Here is a 12,017-nt window from a genome sequence, read left to right as displayed (position 1 = left end):
CTTTGTGTCTTAGAGACCTGATGACTCTGCAGCCAGATCTTGTGTCTGGCTGGTGCCAGGTGCCATGCTGAGGCTGTGACCCAGTGGTCCCCAGAGCTGGTGCCTACCTATTGCCTTGTTTTCATTAGCCCGCTGGTCAGGGCAGCCCAGGGTGGGCCAGGTGTTTCTGGGAGAAGGGCCCAGGCTTCCTTTAATCCTCCGCCTGCCATACTGCAGCATCACCCCTTGTCCTGCAGCTCTCCCTGGAGCAAATAAGCTCTGGGCCCCCTTGAGCACCATCTCCTGGAGGTAGCAGGCCAAGAGCACTGGAGGTTCAAATCCCCTCTCAGCCTCTCACTGCTTGGTGGCTTTCGGCTGCCTGTGGACCCCCCCCCCCCAGCTTCCCCATGTATCAGATGGACAGAACATCCACCTTGAAGCATCCTGAAGAATAAGCGAGACTGGTTGTGGAAAGGACTAAATACACATATGGTGTTTGCTTCTGCTCCCGCCTCCTGCCCAGTTTGGATGTTTCCCATGTGAGGGGGCTGGAGGGGCAGAGATGGGGTGCCCAGAGCCTCGGACTCCTCGGCTGGAGTCTCACCAACAGCAGGATGAAGATCACATTGGAACTCCCTTAATGGGGACTGATGTTCCTGGGCCTTGAGACCCTACAGAGCACTGATCACTGCATGAGCCCTAACAGGCCTTCATTCCAGCCCCATTGACAGGTGGGAAGGTTGGGGAGCGAGACTTGCCCAAGGTCACACACCGAGGTGCTAGCAGCCTCCTGACTCCTTGTCCAGTGCTCTCTACGCTTCCCCCAGCTTCAGTCCCTCCTTCCAGGTCTCCATTTACTTAAGTTCCAGCTCCTTCCTTGGGTGGTGATTTTCCACTCTGGAATCCTCTGGGAGAAGAATCAATCTAGATTGAATTCCTTCTCTTTGTTATCTTTTTTTTTTTTTTTTTTAACTTCCCTAAAGGTAGTCACTAAGCAAACACTGCTTTGAAAAAGCAAGTCTCCAAGCGGAGGACATTTCACCTCTTGTCAATGCATTTTCTCCATGGCCTCTGCCCCAGGTTTGGAAATGGCCTTGGACTTTGCCGGGCTATGTGTCTGGCCTCCAGAGAAGCTCCTGACAGTACAGTTGCAGTAACTGCCCAGATCCAGGCAGGGCTGCAGCCTCAAAGAGACCTCACTCCTATCAAGGCTCTGTGGGAAAGAGGCAGGGCCAGTCCCAATCCCCATGTGCCAGCTGGTGAGCTACCCAGGCAGGGGTGCGGTGGGCAAAGCCAGTGCCGGGGTCCGGGTCTTCGAGGGCCTGGGAGCTTGGGCTCTGAGCTATAGAGCTGGCTTTAAGTCTTGCTCTTCTGCTTTCTAGCTGTGTGTCACTGGGCAAGTGGCTTCCTGTCCCAAGCCTTACTTTCTTAATTAGTAAAACGGGGGTAATAAATCTCCTTTCTTGCAGGACCCTGTGAGGTGTACATAAGTTAACATTCATTCACTGCTTAGTCTGACCGGTATGTGCCGGCTGCTCCAAAAATATTAGATGTCGTTACCCTGGGTCCTGGTTTAGATTCGGTTTTAGAGGAAGCTGGTTGGGCTCTGTACCCTGGAGTCAGATCTGGCTTTGATCTGGCTCTCACTCTACCCCACCTCTAGGAGTCTGCCCAGGGATCACACCTGCCAGGTAGGTGGTTACAAGGACAATTTAGGCCGACTGGCAGTTCAGGTCCAGGGGTTTTGGGTCTGTCTCTGGCTTTGAGGCCTGTGGACTTCCCTGTCCCTTCGCCTGCTTGGCTGCATTGCTCAGAGGAGGCAGCCAGGCTGCTGCTATGGGATAAACAGATCTGCCGGCGTTGCTGGGTGTGTGTTATGCTGAGGCCTGTGGGCGATTTTAGGGTTGGGCTACCCTGCTCAATAATCTTAAGAAGTAAGGGTGGCCAGGACCTCGTCTGTCCTGCTGCTGGGTACAGCAGGCTTCAAAGTGCTCAGCTAACCTACGATGCTTTCTTGTTCTTCCATAAGACACGCTGATTACCAGATAATAGTAATAAAATAGCAGCAAATAATAACAGTCACAATTATGACTGTGTTTGCTATGTACTGGGCACTGAGCTAAAAACCCAGTCCCATTTACTGCTCCCGTCTCTAGGAAGTAGGCACTGGTATTACCCATGTCACAAACGGGGAAACTGAAGCTCGGTGGAGTTAGGTGGCCAAGGTTACATATAGATGTATGTGTTCATGCAGAACAGAGACTGGAACCAGAGCCTCTCTATCTGGAGGCCAGGTGTTTGATCACTACACTGTCCTCTAGGGATGTGCCGGGGACCCCAGGTCCAAGCCCATGAGCCTCAGCGTTTGGCTCATGGTGACGAGTTCGGCTGGCCCTATATGAATGATCCGATTATTTGTGTGTTTATTGGGGGTAAGAACTTTGCCTGCTAATAGATGCTGTCTGAGCTTTGGGAGAACAGTTTCTAAGCAGTCAGTGGGGTGTTCCATGGACCCCAACTGGGGAGCCAAGCGGAGTGGCCTTGGTACTGCTTGTGTGTGATTCTGGGGGAGGCCCCCCGCCCCTCTAACCCCGCACTGAGGTCTTGTCATGGTAGAGGGGTGAGGAAGCGTCTCTCCACCTGCAGGCCAGCTCCGTGGGGACAGCGGTTCATTTCTTTTGCGGGGGGGAGAGGGGTCTTTTGCTTGCTGCTGTGTCCTCATCCTCGTGGCTTAGCATGGTGCCAGGCACCAGGGGAATGCTGAAAACGTCCGTGTTGAATGAATGATGGTACCGGTGGATAGAAGGATGAGTGGGTGGGGTCTGAAAGGTGACTTTCAGTGTCTCCATGAAAATGAGCAAAACACAAACAATATGGAAATGAAACCTTTGAACCTGGGTTCTGACTCTGGCAACTGTTAGGAGCCAGGACAGGGGCCAGCAGGAAGGGACGCTCGGGGTGGTCGAGTAGCCTGAGGCCACACAGCCAGAGTCACCTGCTCCTGCTGATGCTGATGGTGTTGCCTGCTATTTACTGAGTGCTTCCTGCACCTTATCCATCTCCTGGGCACCATAGTCCTAGGAGACAGAGACTGTCGACTATGCCCATTTTGCAGACAAGTAACTGAGGCTTAGGGAGTTGGAGTGATGTACCCAACACCTTGGAGGGCCAGTAAATGGCAGGCCTAGTGCTCGGCCTGTCGTATCCACAGTCATCCATTGGAGCCTGAAGGGTTGGCCTTGCCTGGTGGGTTTTGCAGCCCGTGTACTCACAACAAGCCTGAGCTCTCACTGGGGGAGTCGTGGCTGAAAGAGCAGCCCTGAGCACCCCCTCTTCTCTGGCTTCCTGTGTTTTTCTGGAAGCAGGCTGTACCTCTCACCCTTCAGTGCACCGGATGTAGACTCCGGCCCCCTGTAGAGTTGTTTGCTTTTCCTGCCCAGTTTGCTGCCATACCAGAGGGCCCCGTGCAGCCTCAGCATTTCCTGTCGGGTCAGTCCTTTGGCTCCTGGCCCAGCTGCAGGGACTCACAGTGGCTCCCTGGGAGTACCTGTCCTCCCACTTCCTGGGCTGATCCAGACAAGATGGACTCTGCTGCCCATGGCCTGGACCCTGAGTGGAGCAGTTGGGCAGCTGGGTTCCTGGAAGGGCCAAGGAGACCATCCTCCCTCATAAGAGGGAGGCCAGAGGGTCAATCAGAGAGAGATTGACAGATGTCTCGCTGTTGGCTTTGAAGATGGAGGAGGGGACTATGAGCCAAGGAATACAGGCTGCTTCCAGAGACTAGAAAAAGACAAGGGAATAATAGATTCTGCCCTAGCGCCCCCAGAAGGAGCACGGCACTGCCAGTGCCTTGCTTTTAGCCTACTGAAAGCCCTTTTGAACTTCCGACCTCCACAACTGTAAGATAATAAATCTATGTTGTTTTAAGTCACTAAGCTTGTGGTAATGAGTCACAGCAGCAGTAGGAGACTAACATGACAGCTGGGAAAGAGGGAATTATTATGGGGCCCATGGTGCAGACCCAGAGAGGTGCAGTCACTGGTCCAAGGGGCTGAGCCAGCAGGCGGTAGCACCTGGGCTCAGAGCTCAAGGGTAGGGCTTCTGCTCTTCATCCTCATACGCCTCTCCCCACCCAGGACGGTGCTGAGGCTGTGTCTGGCCAGTATTCTGCTGGCTGGCTGGTGTTGCCCCTGCCCTTCACCTCTGTCCATCCTCCCATCTTACACTTCATTACTGAACAGCTGCGATGTGCCAGGCAGACATTCTATGCAGGGTTATTTTCATGTGCCCAGGTGTGTGTGTGGGCTTTAGAGCCAGATAATAAAGGCCTGCACGTAACCAGCTCTTATTATTCACCAGACCCTGTTCTAAGAGCTTTATTTGCCTTAGCTCATTACTCCGCACAGGAGGGCACTCTCACAGTCCCACGTTACAGATGTGGAAACCGGCGCAGAGGGCCCATCGACAGCCTAAGGTCACAGAGCTGAGATGCGGCAGAGCCAGGGCAGGACCCATCTGGCTTCCACAACCAGTGTTTTAACACTCTGCACTGCCGTCTCCCACGGAGGTCTGGTTTGGATCCCATCTGTCCTATACATCAGCCCGCGACCTTGGACCATTCATTGCCTTATCTGCTAACCCTCTTTTTCCTCTCTGTAAGGTGGAATAATAGACCCACCTGAAGGAGCCTTTGGGAGGATGAAACGAGATGTCAGGACAGATGCTCAGCCAGTGACCTATTGTCTGTCACTGTCCCAAAGGATGAGGGTCGGTCTAGGGCAGACTCCAGGCCACAAGGGACCCGCGCTAGACAATGCATTGCTTACCATTTCCTCAGATATGTTTTCTTTCTTTTCTTTTTCTTAGTAATAGTTACACACGCTTATTGTAGCAAAAGTGGAAAGTACAGAAAATGATAGACTAAAAGCAAGTTTTAATTCTACCACTGTGTGTTTCTGTCCAGTTGCTTTGCTATGCATACATATAAGTATACATCAATTTATTTATAGACCTGTGGTTTTTTCGCACATGCTGTTTCACGGCTTGCTTTGTGACCTAATTACATATTGGGAACATTTTCCCATGGGAATCTGTGTTCTTCTTCAAAACCCCACATGGTTCTTGATAAGTTATTGCCTTGCTGAGAGTTTAGTGCCTGTCCGCGGTCTGACGGTGGAGCTCCAGGCCCTCGAGATGTCGGAAAGGGAGGTGTGTGCACCACAGAGCAGAAGGCGGGGGCCAGGCTCACATGGGGAGAGAGTTCCCCTGGGGGCCTTGGCGCTCACTCCCCACCGAAGCCTGTGTTATAGATAGCGGAGGAGGGGCCCCTTTCCAGATTTCCCCTGGGGGCTTCTCACTGCTTTGAGCTTCGCAGTGGCCTTCTTGGTACTTGACCAAAGTCTGGCCGATGAGCACTGTCACCAGGGTCCTTTTGTCTGTCCCCTGCCTCCCTTTCCCAGCGAGCTTCTCAGACTCTGTTCTTCTCCATGAACTGGGCTTCTTTCCTTTGCTTCTGGTGGCAGTGGCCTCACCTTGTAAGACTGGCATCATCTGAGTCACTGGCCTTTCTCTCCTGTGCAAGCCGAGAAGCCTTGGAAGTACAGGAAGCTCAGATAAGGGTGAGCCGATTGGCCTCTTATTGCTTTTCTACGGCTCTTTTATTATCTTTAGTCTTCAGAGAGGACCCGGAAGGAGTGTTTGCTCACAGGGAGAATTAGACTTCCCAGCCAGGCAGCAGCTGGGAGAGGCTACCCCTGGGTGGATGCAGGGTGGGTCAGTGGCCTTGGCAGGAACGGGAAAGGAGGGAGGAGGCACCCAGCCTCATTCCTGGCGATGCCCTCCTCTTCCCTTGCCTGAGAAGCCCTCTCCTCCGAATCTGCCTGGAGATTTGGAGGATCCAAGTCTGGAGGGCAGCAGAGCTGTTGTCAAGAGCAAGACTTTGCAGACAAATGGTAGCTCTGTCACTCGCTGGCCAGGTAACTTGGGGCAAAGTACTTGCCTGTTCTGAATCTCACTTTCCTCATCTGTGAAATGGTTATAATAAGACACACATTTGTCCTCAAGCATTTAACACAGCCCGGGCACAGTAGATACCAGCAGAGCGCAGGGCTGGGGTGGGTGGTGGTCTCCGGCCAAGCCTAGGAAGACCTCTTCACTCACATGCACCGCCTCTTCCCTCTCTTGGGGCTCCCAGTCTCTCTGCTTGCCTCAGCTGTGGAAGCAATGGGGATAGGCATGAAGATGACTTCTCTGTGCCATGTGACCCCCCTCTCTCCAGCCTGGGTAGCCAGGACCAGTACCTGGGCTAGCTGCTCAGTAGAAATGAGGGCAGACTAGCTTCTCCAGTAGTGCGGGTGGCTTAGATCTGTGTTGTCCTAAATGGTGGCCACTAGCCACATGTGGCTATTTCAAATTAAATTACTTAAAAATTAAGTTTACTGTGTTTTGGCAATGTGCAACCAAGAGGCTCATATTTTCAGCCCCACTCTGGCTTAAAACTATGTCATAAAGCAGGAGTTCCCAACCCCCAGACCATGGACCAGTCTGTGGCCTGTTAGGAACCGGGCTGCATAGCAGGAGGTGAGCGGTCGGCGAGCGAGCGAAGCTTCACCTATATTTGCAGCCGCTCCCCAGCGCTAGCATCACCGCCTCAGCTCCACCTCAGATCATCAGGCATTAGATTTTCATAGGGACACTGGTCCCTGGTGCCAAGAAGGTTGGAGACCACTGTCATAAAATATTTCCAGATCCCTTCCAAAGCTGTCTGACCTTATTCAAAAATATCTCCCGCCTCTCCCTCCCCCATGTCACCTTTAGAGTTTACCTAGGGCCTTCTCAGGTGATCCTTGTTCTCTGGTCGAACTGCACTGCAACCTAGAATATTACGATTCATGTCCAATATTTTTGTCATAGACATCTTTGCCATAGACATTTTTGCCACAAACATTTTTGCTGCCTAACTAATTGACCATAAGGCAATTTTGCCATAAAAGAGATGAAATCGTGACACATAAAAGAAGGGCATTCAAAATGAACAACAAGATTAAAAAGACTATTGTGAAATACAAAATATTTGAATATATTTAAAATGTGTGTATGCTCATGGCAGTACTGTGCAAATCACTGATTTTATTTTGTGGATTGTACCTAAACACTTGTCTTTGTTCTATGGAAAGTGTGGGTTCACCTCTGTGCTCTCAAAGAGGGCCCTCGGCTCTTTTTTCCCTCACCCCCCGATGTAGTGTGTTTCAGAGTAAGAAACCAACTAACTATTGGGCAAATCATTATCATCTGGAAAAAATACTAGCTATTTTAAGACCACCATTGATTAACTTTTCTCTACCATTTGGTAAATGGAGAAATGAAACCAGACTGACAAGCAAAGAGACAAAATAAACAACAAACCAAACTTATTTTTTAATCTTTTTTTTATGGCAGTATAGCCTTACGGCCAATTAGTAATGCAGTGAAATGTTTGTGGCAAACATGTTCACGGCGAAAGTACCTAGAAGCATTACAATTTCTCTTGGTTGAAGACCTGAACTTGTGTTTCTGACTATGCTGAGAGCTCTCTGTCTCTTTTGAAAAAAATGATGGCTAAATAGTCTAGCGAGGTTCAGTGACCTTATGACACAGCGAATCTGTGATGTCGGTGAATGTTTACATACAAGCGCCCTACTCCCAAGAAGTCTGGTTGAAAGACCATAGACTTTGCAGGCAGACAGTGGATCCCAGCTTCCTCTGATGCACTGAGCGACGCTGGGTGAGTAATTAGGTCTCTGTGAGCCTGTTTCCCCATCTGTAGCACAAAGATGACAGTGCCTGCCTCAGAAGCCCTCTTGTGAAGTGAAAGATGCAAATACAGGCAAAGCAGAGCAAGTAGCACCTTCTAGGTTGTAATGGTCACTGGTTGTCACGGTTAATGCATCAAAGCAAACTTTCAACCAAACTGCCAAACTGTCACGTAGACTCTGGCTGGAACAGTTTGGTTCCGTCTGAGTGTTTCCGAGCATCTGGATTCGACACCTTCAAGGTGTCTCTGGGCTGAGAAGGTAGTGGTCTAGGGAAGCCGCCCTGGCAGGGATTGGGGCTCACTCAGGTGGCTGGCTCCCTTCAGCCCAGCACCCCCTGCTGGTACAGACCAGCCTTGTCCCCTCTTGGCCTTTACTTGCCATTGGTAGAAAGCCTCACCCCAGGACTGAAATGTACCCCTCACCCCAGGGCGACACCACTGACTTCTGGCAGTAAAATTTGAGCTGAGACTAGCTTCTCTAATAGGTGACTTAGACCTGCATTGTCCCATATGGTGGCCACTAGCCACATGTAGGTACTTAAAATAAAATGACTTAAAATGAAAAATTAAGTTCCTTAGTCACGCTACTTCCACTAGCCATGTTTCAGGTGTACAGTAGCCACCTGCGGCTCACGAGACAACACAGACGTAGGGCGTTTCCATCATCACAGCTGGCCGGCCTCTGATGCCTGAGACGTGGTTGTAAGAGGCCAGCTTTGGGGCCGGTTGAGCTGGCTTCGTGGTCTGGCCCTGCCCGCCACGGGCAGCATGGCCTTGGGCAGGTTGCTCTGCCTGCTGCCCGCAGAGCTGGGAGGCCGAAGGCAGAGGGCCCACTCACAGGAGGCGTTCCACACCTCGTTCTCCCTCCTGCCTTTCCCCTGCACTGTGGTCTTCATCTCCCCCTCCTCGCCCTCTGCCAAGGGCTTGGGTACCAGGAGCTTCAAGTCATTCACGGCAGTAGTGCTGCTGTCTTGGACAGTTGAAGGCCTCTACCCTATCGGCTGGCAGATGTGCCCCACACTCTGCCCTTCTGAGCATGAGCTTTAAAAAAATAAAACGCTTTCACTTTGGAATAATTTCAGATTAACAGAAAAGTTGAAACGGAAGCACACAGAGTTCCGCATCCCCTCTCTCGCCTGTTGTCCATGTTAACATCTCATGTGACCATGGAACATTTGTCCAGACTGAGAAACACCAGCGTCGATACACTGCAGTTCGAGACTTTCCCGCATTCCACCTGTTTTTCTGCTAATGTCCCTTTTCTATTCCAAGATCCCATGTTACATTTAGTTGTCATTCAGGCTGCTCTGGTCTGTGACAGTTTCTCAGCCTTGCCTTGGTTTGCATGATCTTGATGGCATTGAGAAGTAATGGGCAGGTATTTTGCAGAATGCACCCCCACCCCAGTCTGGGTTTGTCTGGCATTTTTCTCACGATTAGACTTGGGTTATGAGTTTGGGGTAAGGATTCTGCGGAGGCAGGCGCCCTTCCCGTCACAGCACATCAGGGGTACATGATGTCCATGTGACCGCAGATGGTCACATGATCACTTGGTTCAGGTGGGGTCTGCTGTTTCCCTACTGTTTCTCTTTGTATCTCTGCTCCTGGGAAGCCAGTCTGTAAGTCCCTCTCGTCTTCAGTGCGTGGGGATTAAGCCCTGTCTCACGTGCAGGTCTTGTGAACCTTTGCAAGTCCTCGGCTGGTCCCCCGGCCCCGGCCTCCATGCTGTGTGTTGGAGAACGGGGAGATGGAGGTTGCCACGAGCCTGCGCTGAAGAGAAGGCTGGTGCCCTGGGGAGCATTTGGTCCTGATCACTGTGCTTCATCTGAGTTTTATGCCCTTAAAGTAGCAGGTCGCCCTATGGTGCCTTCTAAAGATGGGGAAACTGAGAGGGGAAGGGGCTTATCCAAACCCTCCCGAGCCCTCCCGACTGACAGCCTTAGGGAGAGAGGCTCCTGCCCTCAGCCCGCCCCTGCCCATCCTGTTCCCCGCTGTCCCAGTGAGGGGCTGCCGGATGCTTTCAGGAGCCATCTTTCTCTGTCCCTCGTGTTGTCACCAATACCATCCCCATCCCTGCTGACTCACTGGCACTGTTCCTTGGCCCACAGGGTGCCGGCCGTGGTGAGCAACGGAGATGCCGTGGACACAGCTTTCTCTGGAGTCCGGCACTCCAGCTGGAAGCGGAAGAGCTCCCGCCGCAGTAAGTGCCCTGCTCCCCAGGTCTTTGCCCCCGGAGGGTGGGGCCGGGACAACCTCAGAATCCTCGTCTCTAGGCCGAGAGCGCTTGCATGGGCTCACGCGAGCCGAGGGGTTGTCCTTCTTGGGTGCTGCCCTGGGCCAGGTAGCAGCTCTGAGGGGGACCAGCCGCTGCCCACGCTTCGGAGTTGCCCCCTTTGCTTCCTGACGAGAGCCACGGTCCAAGAGGGGACCACACATCTGTCTGTGTGTCGAGTCCTTAGATCCTTCCGGAACTGGGTGTCGGGTGCACCCTGGTGACCAAGACGAGGTCCCTCTGGGAGCAGAGCCAGACACACAGGCAGGCAGTTATCACTCAGGTGCCAGGATGGGGAGAGCCAGGGGGCAAGGGTCAGGGGACGAGTGTCCAGGTAGAGGGGCAGCTTGTGAAGAGCCCACGGTTGAGGGGATGCCTGGCACCGGGGAGCAGCAAGCTTCAGTATGATGGAGGTTAACATCTAAGAGGTGCATGGCGCGATGTGAATCTCCCTTCTCCCCAGCCTCCTGGGCCTCAGGGGCCATGCTTTCCCAAAGGCAACAGGGAGCCAGGAGCGGCAAGTGATGTGGCCACATTTGCGTTTTAGTCCAATCACTGTGGAGTGGGGCTAAGAGACACGAGACATGGGGGGTGGGCTTGAGCCCTGTGAGGAGGCTGTCCAGAGAGGGAGGCTGATGGCTGATGGTCAGAGGTCATGTGGGAGGCAGAATCCGTGGGAGGAGGAAGAAGGGATCCAGGACGAGGCTCCGACCAGGCTCTGGGGGCCCAGGGACAGCTGGAATCGGCACAGTTAGAACAGTGGGGACTTCAGAGTCCATCTGGTCCCATGTCTTCTCTGAAGGGCTGTGGGGTGAGGACAGGTTCCCATTGGGGATGGGGATTGGTTTCCGAAACTCTAGCTCTGCAGGGGCCCATGCAGAGGGCAGAGAGTGGGCACACAATTTTTTTGGGGAGACCTCCTTAAATTTTGCATCTGGGGGGCTGTTAACACGGGCAGGGTGTGTGCTCTGCCCAGCTCTTAGCCTGCTCAGCAGAATGTTTGGAGAAGGATGTGTTCATTTGTTGAATTTTCACCAACCAAGACCCTGCTGGCTGAGTTGGGGGGGGCTCTCCTTAACCCCACTCTCCAAATCCACCCTCCCTCCCCCTCCTTCCTGTACTTACTAGGGCTGGTTTGCCCTCATCGCCTCTGGATGGGAAGTGGCTACTTCTGGGGTAGTTGGGGGGGCCTGGGGACGGAAGATGCTCCTGTACCCCAGGGTACAGGTGCTGCGTCTGCTTCGTGCTCCCCACAGGTGCCCTGAGCAGCTGCCCGTCAGCCAGACGGGTAGACCTGTGGGTGCCAGGGAGGCAGATGGGCGTCTGCCCTGGTCACTGGGAGGGCCCCTTGCAGGGGCTGGGGACAGGGAGTGTCCTCTGCAGGTGGTGGCGGGGGCTCCCCAGGGCCCTGCCAGCTGGCGCAGGCCTGAGGTCAGCCTGGCAGCCGCCTGCAGCGTTCCGGTCCCGCTTTCCTCTTCCTTCTTCGCTCCCAGTTGACCGGTTCACTTTCCCCGCCCTGGAAGAAGATGTGATTTACGACGACGTCCCCTGTGAGAACCTGGATGCACTTCAGCCTGGTGAGCCCTCTCCTGCTTCCCTGCTTCCCCGCTTCTCTGGGGGAGGGATGAGTGGGTGGGAGGAGCAGGGAGGGGAGGGTCTTCTTCCATTTCCTTCCCTCCCCGCCCAGCCCATTGCCCCTCCTTCCTGCTTTTAAAAGCCGGCTGCCGTCATCTGGGAGAGTCCAGATGTAGCTGAGGGCAGGGCCAGGCTGGGGTGGCGGTGGGGTTAGGGCTTCAGGGCTGGGGATGCTGTGGCTTAGGGGCCCTGGGCAAGTCACTTCACCTCTCCAAGTCTCAATTCTTCCCTCAGAAAAATGGGGTAATAGTCTGGGCTTCCCAGGGCTGTTGGAGAAAGTGACAGCTTGTTAAAGCTGAATGGCGAGGCAGAGAATGCTGGGGAAAGCCTGCGCCCTAC

At 53.3% G+C, this 12,017-nt stretch overlaps 1 protein-coding gene across 1 annotated transcript in view; it reads left to right on the top strand.

Annotated features, from left to right (window-relative positions):
- Positions 1–12,017, top strand: part of ARHGEF10L (Rho guanine nucleotide exchange factor 10 like) — a 134,342-nt gene that overhangs the window by 41,514 nt on the left and 80,811 nt on the right. Inside the window, exons 5-6 of the mRNA XM_023532645.1 lie at positions 9,880–9,971; positions 11,537–11,620. Of these exons, the coding sequence (XP_023388413.1) occupies positions 9,880–9,971; positions 11,537–11,620 (176 nt within the window). The remainder of the gene's footprint in view (positions 1–9,879; positions 9,972–11,536; positions 11,621–12,017) is intronic.

The sequence above is a fragment of the Pteropus vampyrus genome, unplaced genomic scaffold (assembly GCF_000151845.1).
Source record: "Pteropus vampyrus isolate Shadow unplaced genomic scaffold, Pvam_2.0 Scaffold86, whole genome shotgun sequence".
NCBI lineage: Eukaryota > Metazoa > Chordata > Mammalia > Chiroptera > Pteropodidae > Pteropus > Pteropus vampyrus.
This window is presented reverse-complemented; position numbering and strand designations above follow the sequence as displayed.